This window comes from Mytilus trossulus, chromosome 1 (assembly GCF_036588685.1).
Source record: "Mytilus trossulus isolate FHL-02 chromosome 1, PNRI_Mtr1.1.1.hap1, whole genome shotgun sequence".
NCBI classification, from domain to species: Eukaryota; Metazoa; Mollusca; class Bivalvia; order Mytilida; family Mytilidae; genus Mytilus; species Mytilus trossulus.
Genome location: NC_086373.1, coordinates 25,808,889 through 25,836,089, shown reverse-complemented (window position 1 = coordinate 25,836,089; position 27,201 = coordinate 25,808,889). Strand labels below are relative to the sequence as shown.

The window sequence follows — 27,201 nt, the reverse complement described above, 5'->3', positions numbered from 1 at the left end:
TGACTTCAAGGCCAGATACACACATTTCAATATAAATATAGCATTTTAGAGGAGAAACTAACAGTTTAGTTTTAGTTTTCTGGTCTAATAAAAAGATCGATTTAACAAAATGTCTTTAAAATGGAAAGAAAAGACAAACAAGAAAAATTGTAATTTCTGACCAATTATTTTTATAAGATAATGCTGTGTTTGAATGATCGTTTATCCACCAATCGTGCGGAGTCATTGTTACCTTGATGACAAAAACTCCATGTCCAACATATTTTTTCTTTTCACACTGAAGTCTTTTTTGAATGATTTTCATTTGATATGAAGGATAATGTTAAACGATTTCACTTAAGATTGTACATGGAATAAAATGGTTAAAAAAATATCTCTCTTTTTATGTGGTCATTATTTGTTACAATGTGTCAGTAAATGAAACGATCATTTTGAAATAGATAATAAATAATTCTCAAAGTGTTGCTTTTATTGTCATCACGTTAATTATGAAATGATTTCAATGTTTGCACATCTTTATGATTAAAAGCTCAATTTCAAAATTATAAAGTAGCTAAATTTGTTCCGAACTTCGATAAATAATGCATGTTGTGGTTTGTTGATGTGCTTCATAAGTGTTTATCGTTTTTCATATAGATTAGGCGGTTGGTTGTCCTGTTTAAATGATTATACACTAGTAATGTTTGTACCCTTTATAAATTACTTTTCGGCTCTGTGTTGAATGCCGTACTTTGACATATGGTGGTTTTCTTTTGCAAATTGTGACTTGGATAAAGAATTGTCTCATTGGCAATCATACAACATTCTTTTACAGTTACTCATATCTTGACTTACATCTAGAACTACAACAAGGTTGGTTGAAAACAAAATTTTACGAAAAAGGGATGATTGTAGCTTCCCAATTGTGAACTTTCAATTTATATGTAGCATGTTCCTTATGTCGTTATAACAATTCCGTTCCTTTTTCACGAATGTGACCTACCGAATTAAACTGTTTACCGGGTTTGTAATAACATGATCAGCACGACGGGTGCCATTTGTTTTAATTAGCACTCCACAGTTAGAAGATAAAATAAAAAAATATCATCTTCTGGTCCTGACTTTCTAATACATTAACCTAACTGTGTTATGCATGCGCATGTGAATGTAATATTGTGTGTATCCATAACAATATTTAAGTTCAGCTATTTCATTAAAGTTTTATAAGAAAGCTGTACAAATATTTTATCTTTTCGATTGATCTCAAATTTATCGTCGGATCCTGTTCAAAAGCACTTGAACTTTTGAATGAATGAAATACAATTGTATATACTAGTAAATGGAAAATTTATGTTTATTATGGTTAGTTATAAATAGCAAACATTTTGTGCAAATTTAGAATTTTTAATCGATCAATAAGGTTTGTGTAACGTGTGCACACTGTACAGGTGAAGTAAATAAAGGTAAAGGTAATTTGGCTTCTGCTTGAATGATAGAAACAAATAACGACGTGTGTACTTATTGCTGTTATAACGTGTTAGTGATTTTACTGATCAAAAGACATAATGAATCACCTTTTAAATCCTAACTAGGTGATTCTACGAGACACATACTATTTGCTTTTCTGTAGAAAATACATTGAGAGATAACGGATTTATCATAAATTATTGTGTTATCAGTAAACTAAATTTAGAGATATTAACTAGGATTTGGAAATTTGTGACAAAATGTGTGAAAACCATAGAAAACAGTTGTATTGTTTGTACTGTAAAACATGCAAACGTCTTGTATGTCCGGAGTGTATTGTAGTCGCACATTCGAGGCATGATTTTGACAATCTGGAGAACACTCTGCGAGAAAACATAGATTTGTTATCATGTGTTGCGTCGGATATACACAATAACCTCATAAATGCGTACATCCAACATGAACATGCATTGGACGGAAATATAATGGATGTCCAAAAGGAATATGACATGTTAATGAACCGAATTTTTAGACAGGAGGAAAAACTCAAGATTTTTATCGAGGAAGAAACAAATAAGTTGCGAAATGATTTAACAAATGAAAGAAACCGTGTGGTAGATTTGATAACAGAAGAAAGAGTTCATTATTATGAGAAAAGAATCAAACTAAAACTATTTAAAGACAAAATAGAACATAAAATTTTAATTGAAAATAATCTAAATGATGTTATTGATACTGTGAATGAATTTGATTCAATGAATAATTTTCACCCAAAATACGTAGCGCATAAGGAAATGATGATAGACTATAAAGAAGGTAATATTACAACTCAAACAATAAACAATTTAGTCGGCTTCGCTTTCCCGAAGAAATTGGATGTACGTTTCAGTGTTAGTCAGTCTCACCCTACTGATTTATCGTCTATTATTACAATTGTGAGTCTAGCCCCTAATACAGCATGGTTTGTTGATAACATTTCGAATTCACAATCTAAGATATTACAGAAAATAGAGATAGGTGAAAACATTAGAAAAATAGACGAACACCTTGTTTCTTTATCTGATATAGACGTTTCGCCGTCGGGGGAACTATTTGCTGCATTTTCAGTGGAAGGTTGTATTAAACGTTTTACATCTTCAGGCAAGTTCGAAATGTTTTATGATTGTTCGCCGCTTATACTAAGAGGACTACATATCACAAAGTCTGGACATTTGCTGATAGGCGTTAGGGAATGTGGAATAGCTTTTCCTATAACAAACCGCAGTTCGCGACAAATTTTAGTTATTACAAATGACAGGAAACTAAAGAAAATCCTCGAATTTGATCCATTTGGGAAACGTCTTTTCTCTGTTCCTCTTCAAATTACTACGAACAACAATGGCGATATATGTGTAGTAGATGCTGTTAGTATGACAGGAGGAAGAGTAATTGCAGTTCGCGAATTAGCAGAGATAATAAAGTGGGAGTATTTAGGCCACAAAAGTGTAAATTCTAGAAAATTTCCTTTTAATCCGGACGGCATCGTGTGTACGAAGACTGGAAATATAATAGTATGTGAAAAAGAAACACACACTCTTCATATTCTGTCAGAGTTTGGTGCATTCATACATTGTCAAAATCTTGAAACTTCGTTTGGAATTCGTTGGCCATGTAGCTTGACTATAGATAGGACAGAACTGTTGTGGATAGGATGCTCGACTGCTGCAATAGAACCCAGAAATGCAAAATTCCATATCTTAAAATTCAGTGGCATTTGAAATTGCATGCTTGGAACTATATACTAAGTTTAGCTCTTTTTTAAGTATGAAGATTTATATACTTATCCAGGCTCTACATTTCAGAAACACACATATATGCGAACAATATATTTTTCATTCGGTTATCTAAAGTGTTTATAAAACAATATGAATTATAATGCACTTAATATTGAAAAACGAGAATAGATTGTGTGCGTACTGAAAAGCATGTATGTTGTGTAAAACAAAACAAATTTTAAATTGGACATGCACATAAAGGAGTAATATTTCCATTGAAACAAGTTATTTCTATAATTTTCATAGATAATGAAATGTTAAACTCGCAGATTTTTTTAATGATAATATATGTCAGTGCCCTTTATTTTTTATCCAATATATTTGTTTTATATTTTTTATACCAAATATACATATAAAAGATTTCAAGAAACGAAAACATATGGATAAAATCAGGTTATCTCATATCATTAATTGCAGGAGGATTATTTTCCTCCGATGGTCACCAATGTTTTTTATTGACACAATTAAAATGATAAAATGTTGATACTAATCAAAATTATTTCACAAACGTGTTGTTCTATTTTCTCTCTTTTTTTTTTAAATTGAAACTACATTTTGTTTCTTTCGCTCTTTCTTTGAATAACTTTTTTTTAAGTTACAAAATTTCTAGAGCTGAAGTTCTATTGCAGTTTAAATTACACCCGGTTTTTGGTTTTCGATGTTGGTTTTTGTTTACTGTTATTTGTCTTTTTATGGTTTATCGGGTTTTTTTTGCCATGGAATTGTCAGTTTGTTTTCGACTTATGAGTTTGATTATACATACGATGTCTTTTGCCTCTCTTTTGTAAATAATTTATTTCAATTCGTCGATTCCCAGTGCTTACAATTTAGTTTTGAAACAGTATACAAAAAGTATATCAGGAGATATTGAGTTCTAAAGCATCACTAATTCATATTCAATTCGAATTCAGATTAAGTCTGATTCTGTAAAGATCAATTAAATACAACTCAATTGAATATTTAAAGATGTTTAGTCGTATAACTTCAGAGTATCACAGGTATGACGACTGCATCAAGTGCATTTCATAAATGTTATCATTGACTTACATAGATGTAAATTAAAGTCGGTCGCAATTTTATAGTAAGAAGAAAAGAAACCGTTGGTGGGTTAAAACAACGTTGTCACTATGATGAATTTATTCATGCAAAACTATTAAGATACAAGGTAAAATGTACTTTTGTGTGTTTTTGAATTGCAACCCGGATTTGTGTTCACCAAATCAATTTATGACTACTGAACAACAGTGTATTCCTGTTGCCTTTATTTGAATTGACATTTATGAGGTAAAGGTACCAGCAATTCAATCATAACCATTACATAATCAGCAAAACATTAGGACCAGCAGAAAAGAGTACTCAGAAAACTGTAGATTTATCAACGTACATTAATCCAAACAAAATATATAATTTGGGTATCATGTGGAGTCTGTATTATTTTCACTGGTTAATATCTCTGTGTACCGCGTCAGAACTATTATTATTATCAAGAATTTCCTCTTTACAGGTTTGTTACCGCGAAACTGGGTGACTTGTCAGGTTGCGTAACAAGAGCCTGACTGAATGGCCTCTTATTACTGACAACTGTGTGATGCACCTGATAACACAACGAACGATTGCTGTGAATAGCAACGAGAAGTCTGGGACTGAAACTCTGGTGAAAACTCACTCTTGAGACTCTGGAACTAGCGATGAATAAACCAATAATTCAGCATTGAATACTTATACTTTTATTACAGATGGACTGTGTTCAGGGTAAAGTCCTGAGTCCGAATCTTGCTTTTAAAAATTATAAACAAGTATTTATACACAATTGAATTGACAAGTATAGACATAACAAAAACAATTAATTTGAGTAATATTGTTCACTGACAAAGATTAAACTTTTTTTAGAACTTGAAGAATAAATATTAAATTATAATCTGATTATGAAAATTAAGGACATACATTATGAAAACGGTAAAATGTCACTAAATAACTAACAGAGTATAACATGTCACTCAATGCCCAAACTGAGAATTAAATGCATATCAAAGCATGTTGATTTTAAGTCCTGGATACGAAATGTAAATAGAAACGAAATTATAAATTATTTTGAATAATAAAACACAGAGAATTGATGTCTAAAAAATCAAAAATTGGGAATTGTATATTAAAGTCCAAAATAATAACTGAAGCTGCTTTTTCCTTGGTCACAGTATCATCTGAAAAGTCATTACTTTATTGCGTTATCAAACAGTTTGAATTGCCATAAATCAATCAAGTGTTTGAATCTTATGATGTACATACCAAAACGACATTGTTGTCTGCACGGATAATCTCATACTTGTTATAAGATAAAACATGGATATAGGCCCTTGACGATGAATGTAGGTTGAAGCCATTGACGTATATGTAATTGCGTGAACACTTGATGAGCTATATGAACATTATTATTTTAAAGCATAAGGCAGCCTTTGCAATACGGTCAGAAATAAATTGCACAGCCTGTATTTTGATTAAAGGTCGAGTTTTACTCAAATGGTGATAACTATTTTTAACTTTCTGGAATGTTGGGTCCAATATGACAGTTCTTGTCCATTTGTTTTTGATGCGTTTTGTTATTAGATTTTGTCATGTGATTATAGACTTTCCGAATTGATTTTCCTCTAAGTTCAGTATTTTTGTGATTTTACTTTGAACTTTGTACTTCATTGGATTTATAACTATTATATCAACTGATCTGAGCGTCACTCATGAGTATTATGTACCTTTGATAACTATTCTCACAATTGTTATATTTGTCACACAAAAATCAATACTGAATTTTACCAACAACTTATATTCAATATGGAAATATTATCAGATTGTGTTTTTTTTTCATGTTGACAAGACGAAAATGTCTTAAGGTCTCCAAGCAAAATACAAGATAAAAATACAAGGTACATACATCAAAAAGTGATATAAACAAAATAACTAAAACATAAAAAGGGGGTTCACAAAAGGAATAAGTACGACGTAATCTCCCATTTGTAAAAGGGATAAGAGTAGATTCAGTAGTTCAATATTCAATAATAACTTTTAAGCAATTTACTAGTGACAAGTTAATTCTGTAATAGACCCACTATCGTTCGTTTGACTTCATAACCGGATTTTGTGTCACATTTTCTTTTAACTTTGAAAACCCTCTCAATTCACCAGCTTTATTTTGTTTAACGTGATCTGTTTGTACAATTTCCACTCTTTTAACTTCCATTTTCCTTTGGTGAGTCTTATGCAGTCTAGACGAAATGTGCGTTTTGCATACCAAGTTTTTAAGCCGCAGGTATCTTTTACGTGATAATTGGATATTTTAACTTGTACTGGTCTACTTCCTTATTATTGAAGTGTACCTTATCATGTGTATCCACCCGATATCTTATCTTCATATGTATATTATGCATTTATAAATTGACATTTTCATTTAATATGCATTGATTCATAAATATAAACAAAATGAAACACAACAGGATTAAACAACTCGTACACAGGTACTTGTTCAAAATGTAAAACAAATCATATAGGTCATCTTCAACCGGTCATTTAGGATCATATATAAGTATTGATAAAGAATGATTTATTGTATCATTAATAGTAATTTGTACTTCATTTTGACATTTGTAAACCTAAAGTTTATTGTTACTGTGTATGTTCCGGACCATATGAGTATTTGGACCATACGCGTATGGTCATATATTGTATATTGTTTCTGTAACATGTAAAGACAGTGATCATCAGTATATACAGTGAAAAATGAATTAATAAATTTAAACAAAAATACCAAACTCCAATCCAATATTAATTTAAATAGGAGGAAGTCTGTGAAAACTCTCGACATTACCAACAAACTTCGTCTCGAGAATAAATGTGCTATTCCTTACTTGATACAAGTATTTCAGATGACTATAAAGCAATCGTTCTTAATCTAACTGACAGTTAATTAAGTAGATTTTTGATAGACATTCGAAAACAATAGTATTATTATCATTTGTCATTTTCACGTTAAAATCATCTACATATGTTGCCACTATCAATATATTATTATGTGTTGATGGTTTTTATTACAACTTATATAGTGATATGCAGTTAGTAATCTGTCGTGAGTTCTCTATCGTTAGTACTCTGCCGTTATAACTCATTTAAATGCAACAGCTTCCATTTCATTAATAGCTTATGGTGTTATGTAAAAACACTGTATTCAGATCAGTTAACAGATCCTTGCGTTTCTCTTTCAGAATGAAACGATTTAGTTTAGCACCGGCATTGACAACTAAGTCATTTTTGTGTGTGAGTGGCTAAACGTATCAATAGCATTATCAACGTCAGACATACTCTGCTTGGTGGTTGTTCTGGATGAAACTTCTCTGTATTCCTAAAACAGCAAAAGCACTTTCTAAATCATATTTTCTATTAGTATCCTTTATTTTTGCACTTATATATTTGAGGAAATTTTGAAATTCGAGTGTATAAAATTTTACTTGGTAAATTATATGAAGATCATTCTGAAAAGTCGTATGCTCATACTACACGTTACGTCCCCTCCCTGTACTTGTATACGGATTATCGTTAATCGTCTTTCTTTTTGCATTTAAAGGTTGTCCTAAAAATGCTCTACCACTTTCGGGAACCACTTATAATTAACTGTCAAATTTCCAAGGTTTTTTTTCAAGCTATGACATGCCGATGAAATGAGAAATTATTTAACGTTCAACTTCCAAACTTACGTAATTCATAAGCTTTAACTCATTCTTGCTAATCAACAATTTACATTTTCTTGGGTAGAGTATCGAACATAAAATAAAATGAAAAACAATACAGAATAATCTCTTACAGTAAAGTTTTCGGACGTGGTATGGATGTCTTGATGTTTGTTTGTTATTGTTGGCAGTTTTTAAATTACCTATATTTAAAAAAGCGAAATTTCATCGAGAATTCGGCGCAAACTTAGTTGAGGGCTTTGAATAAAGAATGATCTGTAGATTGCATTTAGTTAGAATGTGTGTTGTAAAATAATTAGTGTTTCAACTGCTTCTAAAAGTAAAAAATAATAATTTTTAGATTGAAGTAAGACTGACTTACCATCATTTTTCTTTTGATAAACAATGAAGATGAGAAGTGTCAAAATTGCGATGATACTAGGAACAACAATGGCAAATACTAAAATCTTGCTGTCATCGACAGATGGTGGGGTACTGTTCTGTGCCTTGGAGATTGTTGCAGGTTTTATCGCTGGCACTTCTGCAAATTATAGTAAAAATTAAAGAAAGATTTTACAAATATTCAATAAAAAACAGAAGTAACAATGTTCTTATTTGAGATTAAGCGTGTAACAACAATTTATTCATGATTCGTTATCTTTATAACCATTTATCAAGTTTCAGATAAGTGAAATTCAAACGCCTTAAATCGATAAAGACCATGGTCAAAACAAAAAACATACGAAAAAATACAAATAACAGTCAACAAAAATCCAATGATCTATAGCTACTAACACAAACACAACACTTCCGCTTCATTTGTCTAATCAAATGTATAAACCAGCGTAAATTGTAGTTTCTAGATCGACAAAAACCATGATCGTATACGTATATGTTAGTCTACATTCAACATTAAACCTGCTTTGTACCAATACTATTTATGATTTAAAGATACATTATAGAAAAATATATATAGAATATTCTAACTATTTTGGTAGTATTGTAGTAAAAGCGAGACAGTCTCAATAAACGTAATATTGATCTTGCTGTTATCAGAACATAATCAGGGACTAAGAACATTTAAGTCACCCCGGTTTCTCATGGTCAGTATGTAGTTTTCTACGGTTGTGGGAGATTCTTGGTTCGATCCACGGCAGTGTCAAACCGAAGACGTCTTCGGTAATTACACGGAGTTGAGAAAAACAAATGGTTCGTATGGTGACATATCTTCCTTTTGATTGTTACCAGTGAAACAACACGTTACAATTCTGGCCTAGTTTGTCGGTCTAAAACACAATCACATTCACCCCAATGCCGGTAAAATGAATGTATAGTTAAATCGTATACTATCAAATCAGTTATTACCAAATAGTCCTTTACTATGTATGTTGGCGGTTGTTTTTGTAGCAGTGCATTGTGTCTTTTGTTCTGTTTCGTTTCCTCTTATAGTTGGTGTTTCCCTCAGGTTTGGTTTAGTACCCGGATTTATGACTATTGAACAACGGTATACTACTGTCTTTATCTATTGCACAAATATCGTACCAAACCATTGTTACAGCTCCACGAAACATCTTTCTAAATTATTAACATCTATTTTATCAGCAATCAAAGACGGGCTTCAAAGTTATTGTGAAACTGCCTATTCTAGAGGCGGCGTGAATCAGATGTGGATACTTAAAAATTCCAAAGATCTTTTAGAGTACATACAATCTAACTCTCTTTCATCTTGCAACAGTATTAAAACATTTGACTTTTCTACTCTTAACACAAGTATTCCACATTCAAAACTAAAAGACAAATTGAAAGAGTTGGTATTACTTTGCTTCATAAAAAAGAATGGCCAACGTAGATACAAGTATCTTGTCTTAGGGAGGGATATATCCTACTTTGTAAAGAATCACTCTGATTCAAACAAAAAATTCTCTGAAACCGATATTATCAAGATGCTTGATTTCTTGATTGACAACATATTTGTTACGTTCGGAGGACATGTTTTTCAACAGACTGTCGGCATCCCAATGGGAACAAACTGTGCCCCTTTACTTGCCGACTTGTTTCTTTATTATTATGAGGCTGACTTCATGCAGGAACTTCTTAGGATGAAAGATAAGAAGTTAGCAATATCCTTTAACTCTTCTTTCCGCTAAATAGATGGCGTTCTTTTGGTGACTATGTGGAACGCATCTATCCCATCGAATTGGAGATAAAGGATACTACAGATACAGTTAAGTCGGCTTCATATCTTGACTTACATCTAGAAATTGACGATGAGGGTCGGTTGAAAACAAAACTTTACGACAAAAGAGATGATTTCAGCTTTCCAATTGTGAACTTTCCATTTCTAAGTAGCAACATTCCAGCAGCACCTGCATACGGGGTATATATCTCCCAATTGATACGATATTCCCGTGCCTGCATTCAATGTGAGGGTTACTGCTCACAAAGAAGCTATTAAACCAAGAGTTCCAAATGGTGAAGTTGAAATCATCCCTTCGTAAATTTTACGGACGCCATCACGAGTTGGTTGACCGTTTTGGAATAACCGTTTCACAAATGATATCGGATATGTTCCTTACGTCGTAACTACAATCCCCTTCCCTTTCATGACTGTGACCTACCGAATTAGACTATTTACCGGATTTGTAATCACATAAGCAACACGACGGGTGCCACATGTGGAGCAGGATCTGCTTACCCTTCCGGAGCACCTGAGATCACCCCTAGTTTTTGGGTGGGGTGCGTGTTGTTTGTTCTTTAGTTTTCTATGTTGTGTCGTGTGTACTATTGTTTTTCTGTTTTTCTTTTTCATTTTTAGCCTTGGCGTTGTCAGTTTGTTTTAGATTTATGAGTTTGACTGTCCCTTTGGTATATTTCGTCCCTCATTTACATGTTCTTGGTATTTTGTGTTAGGTCTTTAAGTCTCAACACAATCATCATAAGTATCAACATATGATAAACTTGTAAACGAAATCACAAGAAAAACTTACCTATTTGAATTATTGTACAAGAGTCGTCACATACACCGCATCGTGTCCATATCTGAAATGTTTAAGGACAATTATGGGTATGAATAATGGATCATATACACCCTTAACAATGATAAATATGTATATTAACCTAATCAAAAGTCTCTTATTCCTTCTGTTAACCCTGATCAAATTGAATCTACCTAAACAATAAACATGGATTTATCGATGTATTAGGGTCTTGTGTGGTTTACAGAGTAGGAGTAAAAAGACAAGAAGTCTAGAATAACGGGCAAAAGGATAGATCAAAACAGGCCAAAAGTAATAAGAAAAATAAAAAATAATGTGGTGCTAAAAAATAAAGAATAGAGAATAATCTTAAGTAATTAATACAGAATGATGAGATCAAATAAAGAATAGAAGAAAAGCTTGATAATTAAAATGCAGAATTGAAGTGACCCGTCCAAACCTAAAGTGTATGCTTGATGTTTTGTGAAAATATTTTAAAGTTCAGAAATTCTAGGTTTGAAAGACTAATGATAAAAAGACAGCGTTGCTTTATGTCTATTTCAGTTTTTAAAAGTAGAAAAAGTTTTGAAATAAAGAGTGAAACTATAAAAATTGTACAAACATAAGTTATCATACCTCAATAGTATGCTCTTCTTCTTGACGAAGATCGACGGGTATTTTAGCCATTCTATGCTAAAAATCAAAAATCAAATCTTTATTAAATGTTCACCAAATGAATCGAAAATTCGCACACATGTATAGACTGTTGTGAGGTATACGCCAATAATACAGCAATTCAACGACAGAAAAAAAACACATCTTAAACATCTATGAAAGTAAATAAAAAGATTACTAGATGACTTGCTTTGCGTCATACGTATACAACTTCTTCCTCACTGTTAAAAAGCCCAATAGAAAAAATGTTGAAATAGCTGATATATACGTAACAGATTGTTACTTTCATGAAAAAAACTCACTTTACTATTCACTCGTAGCTGTTTAGAATGTAAAACGATCGCGCTGCTGTTCAGAACATTAATTGTGAAATGTATATTTGCCCAGTTGCATTTCATAAACATATCACACTGTCTATAGTCTAGTTCGACATGTTGACGTTCTTCTAGTCTAGCTACAGCGCAACTACAAATGCAATCTGAAATTATAAAAAAAACAGCATCATCAACTGATTTTTTTACGAAATGTCCAATCAACCGCAATGGTAATGTTAATGAAACCAAAAATCTTTTTGGGATAGACTATATATGAACACCAGTAAAAAAATACGCGTTTCAATTTATTTTTATCAAGAATATAGCAGAATGATCCAGAGTAAATTTTGCCGTAAAGGAAACTGTGCAGCTCCCATAAGCTGCATCATTTTTTATTACCAAATACCCATCTATATTCGCTTTATAAGGGATGTACGTTTTCTCAGTTGTGTGTTTCACATTTTGTTTTATAAGGCATAGTATATGATATAACTGAAGGCTGAGCAGATCCCCAATGTTCTTAACATCCGTCTATCTTTGAAATATTGATAGATAGTTGTATAATTGATAATCCTTGCCATGTGATTATGGACTTTCCTAATTGATTTTCCTCTAAGTTCAGTATTTTTGTGATTTTACTTTTTTTGTATAATTGATAATCCTACCACATTTTCTTTTTTAAAATAAGTTGATACATTATATCACAAAACTTAACTCTGTAACTGAGAATAACTCTGGAATCAAGATTTCTGTAAATTAACTTATGTTAAAGAACGAAATTTTTTCGCAAAGTTTCGCGAGGATGAAAATAATGCGAATATAAATCGTTGTGAATTATCAAATTAGACTATCAGTTCGTAAATAATAATGAAGAAAGGAATAAAGAAAAGGACTAGGATTAGCTAAACCAAAAAATATGTTAGCAAAAAAAAAAAACACCTAATTTTACTTGTGTAAATCGTGCACCTGTCCAATCATACGAACGACGGGTCCAATTAGTTAAGTCACACTTTGGAAAAGGGGAAGGGATTATAGTTTCGACATTATGGACATATCAGTTATAACTGTATTTTGCAATTCTTTATCGCAATTCATTAAATTTAATATTTTGGCTTAATATGTTATCACGAATTACAAAAAACTGATAACCAATATAATTATAGATTATCGTTGATCATCTAAACGAGATTGATTTTCTCGCTTGAGCTGGTACAGCGAAAGTGAGAAAAGCAATCGAGTTGAGACGACCAATGATAATCAATTCCTTAGTTTCTAGTGATAATTTTTCCATCTATTGCGAGAAGCATGATATGAAAATTATCACAAAAAAAGATTAAACGAAAAATGCACATAATAGCGATAAAAAAGCTTATAACTTCTATCTGAATTCGTTATCACGAATTTAATCTGTAATTACGATTTTTTTCAATATGTTTGGAAAGTCTTAACTGTGCTTCCGGTCGATCAAGACGAAAATCATCAGCATCAAAATATTTCTGTTACAAATTAACAAATACCAATACTCACGTTTTATTTTGAGCCAATTGTCTGGCTGCAAACAGTTTAAATTGGACAAGCTGGGACAGTTCAATAAATCAGATGAACCTGAAAAGTGTTTAAAATGTTTAGAATGTATATGTTGGTATATATCGTGTAACATATTCTGAATTCTATTTGGATTTTTAAAAGGTACGAATGTGAACACTGAACAGAAAGACAATACATTCATTTTAAATTCAATGCGTGAAGAATCGCATCTAAAAATGCATGCTTTGATATAATTCATCCCGGGTTGATAACGTGCCGGTAGTGGGTACAAAGACTGGGGCTTACCTCGAAAGTGTGAGGGCATCATTTTACGACAATGTAAAAAGATAAGCATTCCCCGTTTCATTAAAAACGCTATACTAAGATATGTGATCGAAAACTGGCGATCTCGGATTCAGAATACTCGTAGTATGTTCTTAGAGGACAGATTTCTCCCAGTCACTTTTATCTTGCCAGCTAGCAAGTTAAAATACAGCTATTTAGTCTTAGATGCATGATTTTTTTTCATTAGTTGTTAGTGGCTTTGAACTAGCTGTCAGATAACTGCGAGTATTCTCAGATCTGTTCATTGTGTCTTTTTGTGTCTGGATGTATAAGTACCCGGCCATGTCAACATGTTTTTTTTTGTCCATCTGATGAGTTAAGCCTTTTTCACTGACTGATTTTTATAGTTCGTTCTTATGTTGTACTGTCATACCACTGTCCCTGGTTAGGGGAGGGGTTGAGATCCCGCTAACATGTTTAACCCCACCACATTATTTATGTATGTGCCTGTCCCAAGTCAGGAGCCTGTAATTCAGTGTTTGTCGTTTGTTTATGTGTTACATATTTGTTTTTTGTTCATTTTTTACATAAATAAGGCCGTTAGTTTTCTCGTTTGAATTATTTTACATTGTCTTATAGCTGACTATGCGGTATGGGCTTTGCTCATTGTTGAAGGCCATACGGTGACCTATAGTTGTTAACTTCTGTGTCATTTTGGTCTTTTGTGGATCGTTGTCTCATTGGTAATCATACCACATCTTCTTTTTTATATTATATGGCTGCCTATCTAGTATATTTTGACAATCTTACCTTTGATAGACCGAACTGTAAAACTATGCAGGATTATATACCAAATCATTCTCCATTGGGTCTTTTCAACCGGAGCAGAAACCAATTTTACCATTGTAACTCTTTGAATCATTGGTTTCTGGCGTTTGCCTACACATAAAAGAAAAAAAAGAAAAAAAAGATTAAACATGTTTGTAAGAGCTCAACACTTTTAACATGTAAAATCTGCAATAATTGTCGTTGCATACCAAATAACATTGTCGGTTATGTTAGACACGGGGTGGCAATTTCGAAGCGGAGAAAAACTATCAAAGTAAGTTCAAGTATCAATTATTTATTTTTTTGAATTCTTAGTACCATATAATGTATTGCACGGAATGAACTGAAACACAATCTATTTCCTGCAAGCATAAGCAGTCGTTTTCAGTGCTCTGTTTCCTCAAACACCTCTCCCCAGTTTCCGTGTTGCAGATTTGGTTAAATTCCATGATGGGAGTTCAATTCTATATAAATGAAACGGGAGTGAGTCGTCTACAGTAGTTTTTTTTAAACCAGAAATTTGCATGTAAAGCCTCAAAATCTGCAACACGGAAAACTAGGGAGAGGGCATCAGACGCATCGAATATGCAGTATTTTTCCTGTCAAACGTGTAAGCTAATGATCGAAATCGAAATGGTTAAACGGTAACGAAATTATCAATGTATTTATATATAGAAAAAGGCCTGTACAAAATTTACTTGTTTAATTAACAATCACAAACACCTCCTTATTTCATATTAAAAAAAAATGTATATGAAAAAACTTCTGTAGTTTTATAAAATGTTTCCGATGCAAAACCCATGAGACAGGGTTTGATTAAACAGTCAATATAACTAATGGTTTTATGGTTAAAGTAATGCAAACAATCCTACTAAATTCAACACAATGCTAAATCAACGGTTTTCAAACTAAGACTACTGAAAATGGGAGTTTGTTGGGTCTTCGCGAGGAGACAGATTATATTCTATTTATTTTTAATTAGTCTAATGAATAGATAGATGACGAATTTCGTGTTCACATTGATGTGTTAAAAATTCTGATATTCAATTATTGTAGAATTCAATACAAGCATGCATTAATTTACTGAACTGATTTCTTTGCGTAACGTCTATTTGCAAAATCACCTTTGCATTCAATTCTTTTAGAAATGTATGAAATAATTTAACTGATAATGAATGCTCTTTATATCGTACTATGTACATATGTGTTGGTTATGTCGTTTTGCACACCTATATGTGTCTGAGGTTATAAAAAAATATTGAATTTTGGTTGTGCATGTTTGTGCATGTTTGTGCATATTTTTTGTTTTATCTTTTATTAACAAGAAAGAAAAAAAAACTTACCAAAATGAATATCAGCAAAATTCTATTATTATTGATCCATAATGGATATCTATATAGCATACACCACAAGATAAAATCTTGAAAACTAAAAAACAACGTGAATAGAGAAACTAAGTGACACACTTTAGAGAAGGGTATGGTGTGTCAATTCTTGACACTAAATCACTAAGGTATAGTACGCAACCAAAATGTCTTTTGTGTGTGTGCACCGAAGAAGCATTCACTTGTTTTTTTAAACAACAGAATAATTATGTCAACAAATAGATTTTTATATACTATATTGAAATAAAGGTGTATCATGATAAGAAGAGTATTTAAGTAAAAGGTTTTAAGGAAAGCATTTAGGTGGAAAGACTTTTAACCTGCAGATGACTGATAATTAGAGGGTAATCATTATACTTTCTCGGTCATATCATCAGGTTATTATGGAGTCGGATTTTGTTTTGTTTTATTTTTCTTCTTTTTTTTCATTTTTCATTTTTTCTTTTTTTTATTATTAATTTTTCGTTTTCTCAGAAAACTGCGGACAATACTTTAAAGTTAAAATAAGATAAGATATTTATTAATGTACATCGAAAAGAAACGATAAAATTAACAAAGGGACAATCAAACTCATTTATAATTCAAAATTAATCTGAAAACGCCATGGCTAAAAATGGAAAACACCTTGGCAAAAAAAAATACTAAAAGACGAACAAGTTGGAAAACTAAATACTGCCCAACACGAACCCGATCAAAAACTGGTGTGGTATGAGATGTAGATACTGCTCCACGTGTGACACCTGTTGGGTTCAATTACAGTTATTACTCATTTAGAATATAATATAAGTTATATAAAGTGATAAAGTGTAATTGGTACTTATATTACTTCAAAACATCATCAAAGTGTGGGCCATTGCGTCTTGGGCTGCGCTGTTTTCATTGAAACTATGAAAAATTAAGATACAAATTGTCTTATTTCAAATTCGAGTGTGTACACGTTTGAATGTTCGTGGTTAACACATCTTTTAAAACATTTTGCGAATTATAGAATGAGAAAAAATAGACAGTTTTCATTTTCATTTGAATCATTATTTTGTTGGTTTTTTTAGATGTAAACTTGGATTTAAACATCTTTCGTATTATATTTTTAAACATATCTGCAGTGAATGTATATTTACAAGTTGATTTTGATCTTATTTATATCAACGAATTTATTAAGCTTTTTCTTCACTTTCAGCATGACGAAAATTATCTCATTCTAGCCGCTGTATTATTAATATTACTTTAAAGATATTTATAAAAGTCAGTGCTGTATGTTGACCTCTATATGTCTCCGGCTGTTTCACTCGATCGGTTACTATCTTAGTAATTGTGTAAATATTACTTCCATGATTGTACAATGGCGAACTTTCGATGCATGAAACTACTACAATGGGTATAATATGTCAGTTAGGTCGACATCTATGAAGGTCTGGAAATCAAGACTGCCCTAGAAAATGGGTGTTTGTTGGGTCTTACATTCCGTCGTTGCGTTAAAGTAGAAAGTCGTACTACGTTTCGGTTCAGTCTGTCATTTAACTTTTTTTAAAAGCTGTTATTCTTATGCTAGCAAGTTTAATGTTTGGTTGGTTTGCTTGCTTTGTTTGTATAAATGTTTGCTCAAGCATTGTAATTTTGATAGATATCTGCTGTCAATAGATAGCGGGGCTTCAGCTTGTATATATGTTCCAGACCATATGAGTATTCGGTCCATTCGCGTATGGTCATGACCATATGCGTTTACTCATATGGTCGGACCATATGAGTAATAATATACTCGTTTGGTTATTAACGGGCCGGACCTTGTATCTGGACCATGTAGGTATTTTTTTCAAATTACATTATAAACGTATGATAGTATCAATAATACAAAAACTTTATCTAAAAAAACAATGATGGTTACCTGACAATGTATTAATTCTATAATTCAAAGACTACGTAAAAAATAAATATTGATGCCATAGTTAGTTCTCATCGCTAATTACATTAATGCATGAAGGCTTAGAATAATATTTTCTTTCACACGGTATCATAGCTTTTTTGCATTTGCAAGTCTTGGTTGTGCAAGAACCTTTCATTTACACTTTGTGTTTGCGAGAGTGATAAGCTATACTTTTTGCAGCTGCATACAGTGATACCTAGGTCTTGGGCAATTCCGATACGTCTACGGTATTTTTAAGAAGCTCTAGATCTCAAATATCGTAACATGACTGAAGTGCACCATATTCACAAGACAGTGACTTCGTTATATTTTTTTCTTTCAAACATTGATTTAAGTTGAAAGGATAACACATTTTTTGGGAACTGACTTTTGGCCTATGACTGTATATATATTATTAACAGATAAAACTTGTCATACCGTGTGCCACGGTTCATTTTTGTGGACACAATCCGGTATAATTAATCATAGAAAAAATGGATTGAATCGACTCATAAATGATCCAAAATTGCACCCATTTTAAACAAGATCTAACAGCATGTCTGTAAATAACGAATCAATGGCGTTTTGCTTTATTTTTCACATCTTTTTTTTCATTTTAAAGTAGACTTTTTGTAAACGTTTCCGTAAATTTTACTTTTTTCACTGTAGACTTTCTTCCCTTAGATTGAATTTGGCTGTTTAAATACGTGCAATGCATGATAAAAAATTATAATTTAATAATTTTATATTTTTTGAATTCTCGTATAATCAGTGTCGTTACATTTGTAATTTGTTGACCTAAGCAAGGGTTTGTATAGAAACATCAGACAGATCCTTGCCTGAAAGTAGAAAAGTGCTCGTTTTTGGCCACTAATTCCTGAACAGTTGGGACCACCATCCTCAAAATCGATCCCAACCTTCCTTTTGTGATATTGAACATTCTTATTAAATTTCAAAGAAATCCATTCACATAAACTATAAAAGTTATTGTCCGGAAACCAAACGTGTCTTCAGACGACGACGACGACGACATCATACCATTATACGATCCCCCCGAAAAAATTTGCGGTCGTATACAAACTAGACATTGACATTTGAAACACAAAAAATGAGGTCAAGGCCAAATGTACATTGTCGGAAATAAACCCATATTCCCCGTAAAAGCATTCCATATCATGACAAATCGTGACTATCACCATTAATTGACCTTAAGTTCTGTTACAACAAAATCATGAAAACTTTACATTGTCAAAAGCACCATGAAATTGAGGTCAAGTTTACATGATACCCAGCCAGACAGACGTGTGCACCTTACAATCATTCCACGTGACAAAATATTACATTTTGTAGCTGAGAAACCACTGAATACTATACAAGATCATACAAATCCTTGGCCTAAGCATGCACTGGCGGATCCAGAAATTTTCCTAAGTGGGGGCCCACTGACAGCATAAGAGGGTCCCCGATCGGGTCATGCTTCAATGATTTTCTATATAAGCAACCAATTTTTGTAGAAAAAGAGGGGGGGGTCACCCCCCCTGACCCCCCCCCCCCCCCCCAAATCCGACTCTGGCATGAAAACCTCTATAATACAACTGTTTTGCTTGCAAAATGGAAACACTTTGAGTTCTTGTTGCAATTTAGGTACTGTGACATAGGTCTAAAGTTTGGACTATTATACTGTAGTCTCAACTGTAGTAACTTAGCGTAATGGAGGCAAATGAGGCAAATGCCTCACTTTTGAAACGACGACCAAACTTTTAAAGTGTCGTTTTTTGTTTATTATATATTTTACATTATCAATATGCGAGTTTCGCGTTTCAAATTAACTACCAGCACACTTCTACATACAATATGTCTAATCTGCAGCAGCGATTGCAGCTTTTACCATAGCGACGGTAAAAAAACAAGTGTTCCAAATACAAATCAAAATAAAAAAAAATAAACAAATCTTAATGTCGTTACAAAACTGGTTGAAGATGGGTTCTTCAAATAAAAGAGAAAAAATATGAAAAAGGTAACTCATGAGTATAAACACCCCCTATAAGTATGCTGGTTAAATACTTTCCTTGGTTTAATTTAAATCGATAACGCTATAGTTAATTTAATCTTTTTACATTATAATAATTCATTGGCCAAAAATATAATAATTATTCATAATTAATTTAAACAAAATCATGAAGCGCCTTTTCTATGGAAGTCTTTAATGTATAAGGCAATTCTTGATTTTTATTTATCTTTTATAAAAGTATGAAATATATTTTTGGTATTGTTTGAAATTTTTTTTTTTTGTGTTTCTTTTTCTGTTAATGATCAGCATTGTCTAGTAAGAAAGCGTGTTCCATTGATTCTAGTGCGGTAGGTCATGGGTTCGAACCCCGGTAGGTCAAACCAATGACTTAAAAATTGATAGAATAATGTGTACAGGTATAGGTCTTCCAGCAGAATAATGTGTCCAGGTAGGTCTTCCAGAGGAATGTTTACAGATAACTTGTGATCACTTGTGACATTAGAACGTCAAAAATCCGGTTATGTATAACAATGTTGTCTATTTTTCTCTGTACCTATTCTTATGGTTAATGATTATGTATAATAAATATATTCTTATTGATGCTCGTCTTTTAAAAGCTTATAAATTGCTGTTAGACATACATATATATATATACATAAAAATGTGTGTTGAAGCTTTTCGATGGTACAGGTTTTAGGAGAATCGGAAAGTTTTAGTTAACCAACAGAGATTAACTTTGATATTGAAACTTGATTTGTTACTTACTAGGCTAGTTAATAAAAAAAAACCGCATTTCTAGATCTGTTATATTTTTTTATTTTTTATTATAGATGGTAATGCTGGAAAAAGCTTCTCCCGTTTCAGGCACCCGAACCACCCTAAAAAAAAAGCCCATAAACAGTTGAATAACATTTTTACATGTTGAATATATGCATATATATTTATATTTAAGTATCTGTGGTTTTAATTTTGCTTTTGTGTTTATTTTCTTTATTTTATATTTTGTCATTTGTATATCATAAAGAATTAATAATAATCGTTGTAACAACTTGTTTGTTATTATACTGCTTTTTGGGCGTCCTTGATTGGCAATAATAATATTGTATTGTTTTATAGTTCGTTGTGGTTCAATAGCAATTTTTTATTGGTTATTAGTCTCATTTTAGACAAATTGTCTCCCTTTGTCTTTGCTTCCGGTATAAGAAAAAAATTAACAAAAATGATCTCTAAAGACAAGTAATCCTGGAATTTCTGTTAAAATGGGACAGAAAGTATCTGGTTTGACCAACAAAGTAACAAGATCTGTTTCTTCGTTATTTTCCCACTCAGAAGAAACTCAAGAATCATCCCTTGCTACTCAGAGAGCAACTCCGTTCGTCTATAAAAGAACAAGGTTAATCTAAAATAAATTAAAGTGTGGTGTTTGGAGACCATACATTTTTGCATTGTATAAATGTACATTTTTTTTTTATATTCAACCTGAAATGCATTTTATTTCGTTTCTAAACCGTCTCCTATAGGTGTTTTATCAACATACCATAATTTTTGTAACATGCAAAATACTAGTCCAAATAATTATGACGTCTGGCAAGGCTATTTAATTTTTTTTCTGGGACGTCTGTAGGAAGGCGTCCCAGAAAAAAATTTAAAATAGCCTTGCCAAACGTCATAATTATTTGGACTAGCAAAATACACCTTTTGTCACTTTGAGGTTCATCTGAAGAAATTGAAAAATATGGCGGTTTTCACACAAAAATTTTACTATTAGTACAGACAAACTGATGCATCAAGGAAAGTTTAAAGGCATGGCTGTGATTAACCTGGATTTTGACGTGCATATTTTACCAGTCTGCAGAAGATAGCAAAATAAACAAAGGCAGTGTCTGCATGTACAATAGTCAAATTGCAACTTGCCATTCGTAGGCTACACGTTCCCATATCTGGTTTCATAAAAAAGTGACATCGGATTGGCAATGAAACATTAAATATAAACGAAAATTATCGATAGTATGGGGATTTCGTGTAGAAAGAGTGAAGTCCAGAGTATGAAAATCATATTTTCAAATTGTATTTATTTAATTATAATTCATACATGTAATTAAATAAACATTGCAAATTAAATGCACACTGATGTAGAATGACACTGTCATGACTGTACAGTCCCTGTAAAAAGAAAAACACGATAAAAATTTAAACTATCACATTATAAATCGTAAATGCAAATTTAAAGAATTCAATTTTATTGAATAAAAAAAAATACCCATATGAGATTTAAAAATAATCTTTTAGTAAAATGTAAAACAGAAGATGATTAAATAAACCTATTGCTTCCCTCAAAATCAGATTTTTTCCATCTTTATAAGTCACGCCAAGTTTAAAGTGGAAAGGACATTCTGTTGGAAATGTACTAAAAGTATTCATATCCTTTATATTAAGAAAGGTTGTAAATAAAAAAACTAGAAGTTTTATTTTAATGTGCGTGTTTTGATCTGCATTATTCAATTTCGTTCAATCTATATTCCTTTAGATAATTAATACAGTACTATCCTCCATGAATACACAAAAAATGTATTCTGTTAAACTTTAATTGTATGAAATTAATCGACTGTTCTAATTCATGATACACAGATACATATGAAATGTCTTCCCCACATGTATGTAACACTCTTTTCCATTTTAAAAATATTTATTAACTGAAATAAAAACTGTTCACTTAACCAAGGATTTGTATTTACAAATCCTTGATTTAACTATATATATATAAATATTTAAAAAAAAATCTGAGTAGTTTTAATCAATTTAGTCACTAATTGCGACAAATTTCACGTTTTTTCCCGATGCATTTTATTATTAAACCAGATGTGGGTGCGCTTAGCCTACGAACGTCAATTTTACTCTTCGTACCCGCATGCGGGTATGCACAGACATAGCCATTAAGGGAATTAACAAACATACGAGTTTCATGCATTATATACATGTACACTCAGTTACAAATTTTAAATCACCTATTGTTTACAGGTTCTATTGTCCATTTAAATCAATACTACTCACACCATTGATTATATTAGGCGAGCTTCGCAATGTTTTCCTCAACTTTTATTATTTTTGCAGGAATGAAAAAAAATTAACAGCAAAATCCTGAAAAGTTTACAATTTTCTGAACCATAAAATGGTTTTAAAATATAGTTATATCTAGGTTCAGCTATGCCTTAAAACTTTCGCAGGTTCATAGGTTTTTCTGTACTCAGAGTAAAATTGGTGGTGTTAATACATGTACGGCCATTTAAGCTAAACGGTTATGATGAACCTTAGGTTTTATTATAAAAGTTAACATCACAAATAATCTTCTGGATACCTGTATCTTATCACTATTTGAAAATCAGCGCCTGTTGTACTATTGACGTCAGACAACAATCTCTTTTCCATTGTGGCTTTATATATTATTTATTATGACATCAAAGTTTTACCATGTTTACGGGAATCTTTATGATGTCCAGTGTAAATGGTGGACAAATAGCAAGAAGGTGTATTGCATGTAGGCACCAATTAATGACAATGAATTAATTAATAATAGTTCTAAATCATACGACACACATAAAGATTTGTAAAGAATGAGATCATGTCTTTAGACTTTATTCTTGATTTTTTTTCCTTTGTATGTTTTTTCAATGTCTTTGAATTTTTCTAAAATCTTACAATTCTTTTTCTTTCAGTTCTATGTTTTTTGATGAAGAAGGTGACCTTGCTCATGAATTTTATGAGGAGGTATTTGATGCTGGCCATTCAAGAATGAAAAGACAGTATAAAAATTTAAGACCACAGGTAAATATAGCCATCAAGGAATCATGTTTAGTTTTTCAATAATTAGTGTTGATAGTTTGATTTTTTTTTTTCAAAAGTAAATTTGCGAGTGTGGCCCTGGATTGTAAAACTCATAATTTAATTGTGATTTGTACAACTTAAGGAGTTTCTGAATTCATTTCAACTGTTAAACTCATTTCATTAGTGTTAATTAGTTCTTAAAATTAACAGACACCAAAAAAATCAAATGGTGTGTGTTTTAGAGGAACCTGAGTTGCTCAATTCAGAAAAAAATAACTTTTTGTCATATATCTGATGTGCCATATCCCCAACTGGATTAGTTTTCTCTTGTGCACTCTAAACGACACTCCCAAATCACCAGGTCTCTTTTGATTGATGTTACAAAACATATACACCACCCCTTACTCATTAACATATTTAAAAGAACTCATCCTGCGGATTTATCGTTTAAATATGTTAACTTGTAAATAGCGTGGTATATACAAAACTTGCACAGAAAGTTTTTCATAAACTTAAATTAATGAAATGGAATTTTTTATTTTGCATTGTATTAAAATTTACAAACATAAAGTTATCTATTTTAGCTGTATCTTTGATATTCTATATGTATTATAAAGGTCAATTCATCTGCAGTTAACTTAACTTTAAAAATATTAAAGTCAAGACATGTAGAATGTCAGTTATTATATATATATATTTTTTGTTTGTTTCAGGGAGAGGTTGAGTTACCATATCCAAAACTACATCCAGATTTACCTATTGTGATGTGTGAACTTGAAGCAATTCGGTGATGAACTTTGAACTTAGTATTAGGTTAAATCTCAATCTTTAAGTGTTGTATCAAAATAGCATTTCATAAGTGTACCAATACCATAGGACTACAGTGCCCCTACACAATGTCTGTCATTTACTGCCATTTAACTCATTTTGTGTGTATTGCCTGAACTTCCTTGAAGTACATGGTAGATAATATTATATTAGATACAGGAATAAAACATGTAGAAACTTTGTAAAATTAAAACTCATATTTTAGCTGATAGAAACAATCACTAGATTTTGAATAGTTCAATATAGTTTTATAACATAACTGAGACAGATTTTCACTTTTAATTACTTGTAACAGCTTGTTTTAGAGACCATATGATTTCAAAATGGCCAAAACTAATTTTTCAAAGTCATGATTCACTGGAAAAAAAAGCGTACAATAATAAAAGAATAGGAATTGAAAAGATGATGTGAGGTAGTATCTTGTTTGAAATGGGCAGTGTTCTTGGTAGTATATTAAAATAACACCTTAGGGTTTGAAATAGTAGTTAGAACTTCATTTATGATGCAATCTTTTATCAATCTGTTCAGATAGCACCTGGTGCTATAAGGTCTGGTGAAAACTAGCATTTTATGTTTTGGCTTCCAATGATATTACCCGAGTTTAAAGTTGAACAAAGTTTTTTTATTTATTTATTTGTCTTGACACCATTAATTTTGCAGCTTGAACATCATTCCTGAAATAGTCTATAAATCTCCATCATTCCATTCTGAAATTTCTGACAGCCATTTAGAACATTTACTATTGAAAATTTACAGTTGTGTAAAGGAAAATAAAAATATTTATATTATCAGTAATTTTTTGTTTAAAGGACTTAGGTTTTCTCAATTTTAAACATCTTTTAAAATTTAATCCGTTCCTGTTAAACAAATATGTAAAAACTTTTCATTTTATATTAGATGGTGTTATAAACAAACCAATTGAACCATATGTGATGAAAATGTTATTTATAGAAAATCTGTTTACAAGTTGTGTATGTACATGTAACTATTGTGATAACATAATGTATTTGTGATATTTATGAATATTGTTGTCATAGCTCTCATCTTTTGTAAATAAACATTGTGTGTATGCATGAATTGTGTATAAGTGTATAAGGGAAATAAGTATTTTGTCATTATATTAATGTACTATCATGTTGAATTGTTATACCTCATTCTGTTTTATGTGTATTGAGAGCTTTACTCTTATTTTGTTAAAATTTGTTACCATGTAACATACATGTACAATGTAGTACAATGTACAGTCATGGTGTTGTCAGTACGATTTTTCTTTTGTATATTTTGTCAGCATTCAATTAAATACAGAATTTATCAACAGCTTTCTGTTTTTAAAGAAAATAAGTTTATGGAAAATTTGAAGTTATCTCCCTTTCAGTACAATTTTAAAATTCATGTTTCTTTCATATTTTGTGATTACATTTATCTCTTCTTACAATATCAAATAAAGTGTGTTCAAATAACACTTGTGCATGTGTGAAATTGGCAACTTTTAATTTTGTCAGATATTCCTTTATGTCAAAAGATATGACAATCAAATAACATCATCAATTTTCAGCTAATATTTGCATTTTCTCATTTAGACATTTGGAAAAAAAATATAGTCAATAGTAAAACCATTCAACTAAACCCAAGATGAACATTCTATTTTTGACACTTGCTTCCTTTGTGTGGGGATTTTTGTTCAACTATCAATTTCCTGGCACTATGCTATCAAAGTAAAAGTTATAGTTATTTTTTTGTTTGTTAAATTATTCAATATTGTTTACAGATTTCAGTTTGTGCGATTAGAAAATCTGTTTTGAAGATGGCATTATACATTTTTGGGGGTTCAACCGATCTTTTTTTATTTAAAGATTTTTTAGAAGTCATTCATTCAAGATAACATTTTGTCTCTCTGAATTAGATTATCTCCCTTTGTTTAGTTTCCAGTGTAAAGTATGGATAGAAGTTGATGTCATTTGTACATTATTTCATGGAAATGATTTTAAAATTCATTTGTATTCAATTTGAATTATACTAGTCACAAATTCAATATGGTATAAATACAAATGTTTATGATGTGTTGTGTTTAAAATTATTTGTAATTTATAGTAAATGTTTGATGCAATTATTTAATACAATTTTTGTAAGTCTTTGTTTTATGTTTAAAATGTATAGAATATAATTTTGTTCTGATATTTCAGAATAAAAAACATGGAAAACAAATTATTTTGTCTTTGATTTGAATCTCCTCTGTATTAATTTACTCATGAGACAATATATTAAGTCACATTTTTCTCAGCAAGTACAGCGATTCTTACTTGATATATGGCATTATATGGCATTATCATCCTTCCCTACGCCTACATCACACTACTCAGTTACTGCAAGGCCGTAACTACCATTGAGGCAAGTGAGGCAATTGCCTCACTAAAATTTCGACACAAATATTTTTTATTTTTTTTGTAGTTTACTTTATGGTAAATAAATATGAGCATACATTAATATGTTTTTTGTTTTTTCTCCACCTTAATTTCTATAACAGTTAACTTCGCCATCCCTTTTAAATCATTCTTCCCGGATATAACTCAGCATCTCAACGGGTGATGTTTCTCGATTACATTTTTTACTTAGTAACGGTAATAATCATGGATCTCTGGTTGAAAACAGGTTCTTGCAGAAAAAGGAAAAGCGATAATG

At 31.4% G+C, this 27,201-nt stretch overlaps 3 protein-coding genes and 1 long non-coding RNA gene across 4 annotated transcripts; 3 read left to right on the top strand and 1 right to left on the bottom strand.

The window, feature by feature from the left end:
* Positions 1–713: 713 nt before the first annotated feature.
* On the top strand, positions 714–4,971 carry LOC134707228 (uncharacterized). The gene is made up of 2 exons (XR_010105690.1): positions 714–852; positions 4,765–4,971. It is a non-coding gene; the product is annotated as an uncharacterized LOC134707228 (long non-coding RNA).
* LOC134720300 (uncharacterized) lies at positions 1,438–3,629 on the top strand. Its single transcript, XM_063582827.1, has one exon. It carries the CDS (start codon positions 1,707–1,709, stop codon positions 3,201–3,203), a length of 1,497 nt encoding a protein of 498 aa, XP_063438897.1. The 5' UTR covers positions 1,438–1,706; the 3' UTR covers positions 3,204–3,629.
* A 1,774-nt stretch (positions 4,972–6,745) lies between the features above and the next one.
* LOC134707219 (uncharacterized) lies at positions 6,746–16,034 on the bottom strand. The gene is made up of 8 exons (XM_063566813.1): positions 15,920–16,034; positions 14,559–14,687; positions 13,464–13,541; positions 11,925–12,100; positions 11,584–11,640; positions 10,960–11,011; positions 8,355–8,513; positions 6,746–7,647 (listed from the first exon to the last, which is right to left on the bottom strand). The coding sequence occupies exons 2-8, from the start codon at positions 14,668–14,670 to the stop codon at positions 7,598–7,600; spliced, it is 684 nt and encodes a 227-aa protein (XP_063422883.1). The 5' UTR covers positions 14,671–14,687; positions 15,920–16,034; the 3' UTR covers positions 6,746–7,597.
* Positions 16,035–21,056: 5,022 nt separating this feature from the next.
* On the top strand, positions 21,057–26,950 carry LOC134720284 (tumor suppressor candidate 2-like). Its single transcript, XM_063582826.1, has 3 exons — positions 21,057–21,265; positions 23,586–23,694; positions 24,408–26,950. Exons 1-3 carry the CDS (start codon positions 21,132–21,134, stop codon positions 24,483–24,485), a joined length of 321 nt encoding a protein of 106 aa, XP_063438896.1. The 5' UTR covers positions 21,057–21,131; the 3' UTR covers positions 24,486–26,950.
* Positions 26,951–27,201: the final 251 nt, after the last annotated feature.

What these genes read in the sequence shown, in the direction of transcription:
- LOC134707219 (XM_063566813.1), bottom strand. Translation starts at nt 14,670, where the DNA reads ATGATTCAAAGAGTTACAATGGTAAAATTGGTTTCTGCTCCGGTTGAA. An exon ending in TACAGTTCGGTCTATCAAAG is followed by an intron (nt 13,542 to 14,558) that starts GTAAGATTGTCA and finishes AACACTTTTCAG; the next exon opens with GTTCATCTGATTTATTGAAC. An exon ending in AGCTACGAGTGAATAGTAAA is followed by an intron (nt 11,641 to 11,924) that starts GTGAGTTTTTTT and finishes TTTGATTTTTAG; the next exon opens with CATAGAATGGCTAAAATACC.
- LOC134720300 (XM_063582827.1), top strand. Translation starts at nt 1,707, where the DNA reads ATGTGTGAAAACCATAGAAAACAGTTGTATTGTTTGTACTGTAAAACA.
- LOC134720284 (XM_063582826.1), top strand. Translation starts at nt 21,132, where the DNA reads ATGGGACAGAAAGTATCTGGTTTGACCAACAAAGTAACAAGATCTGTT. An exon ending in TTCGTCTATAAAAGAACAAG is followed by an intron (nt 21,266 to 23,585) that starts GTTAATCTAAAA and finishes TTTTTCTTTCAG; the next exon opens with TTCTATGTTTTTTGATGAAG. An exon ending in ATAAAAATTTAAGACCACAG is followed by an intron (nt 23,695 to 24,407) that starts GTAAATATAGCC and finishes TGTTTGTTTCAG; the next exon opens with GGAGAGGTTGAGTTACCATA.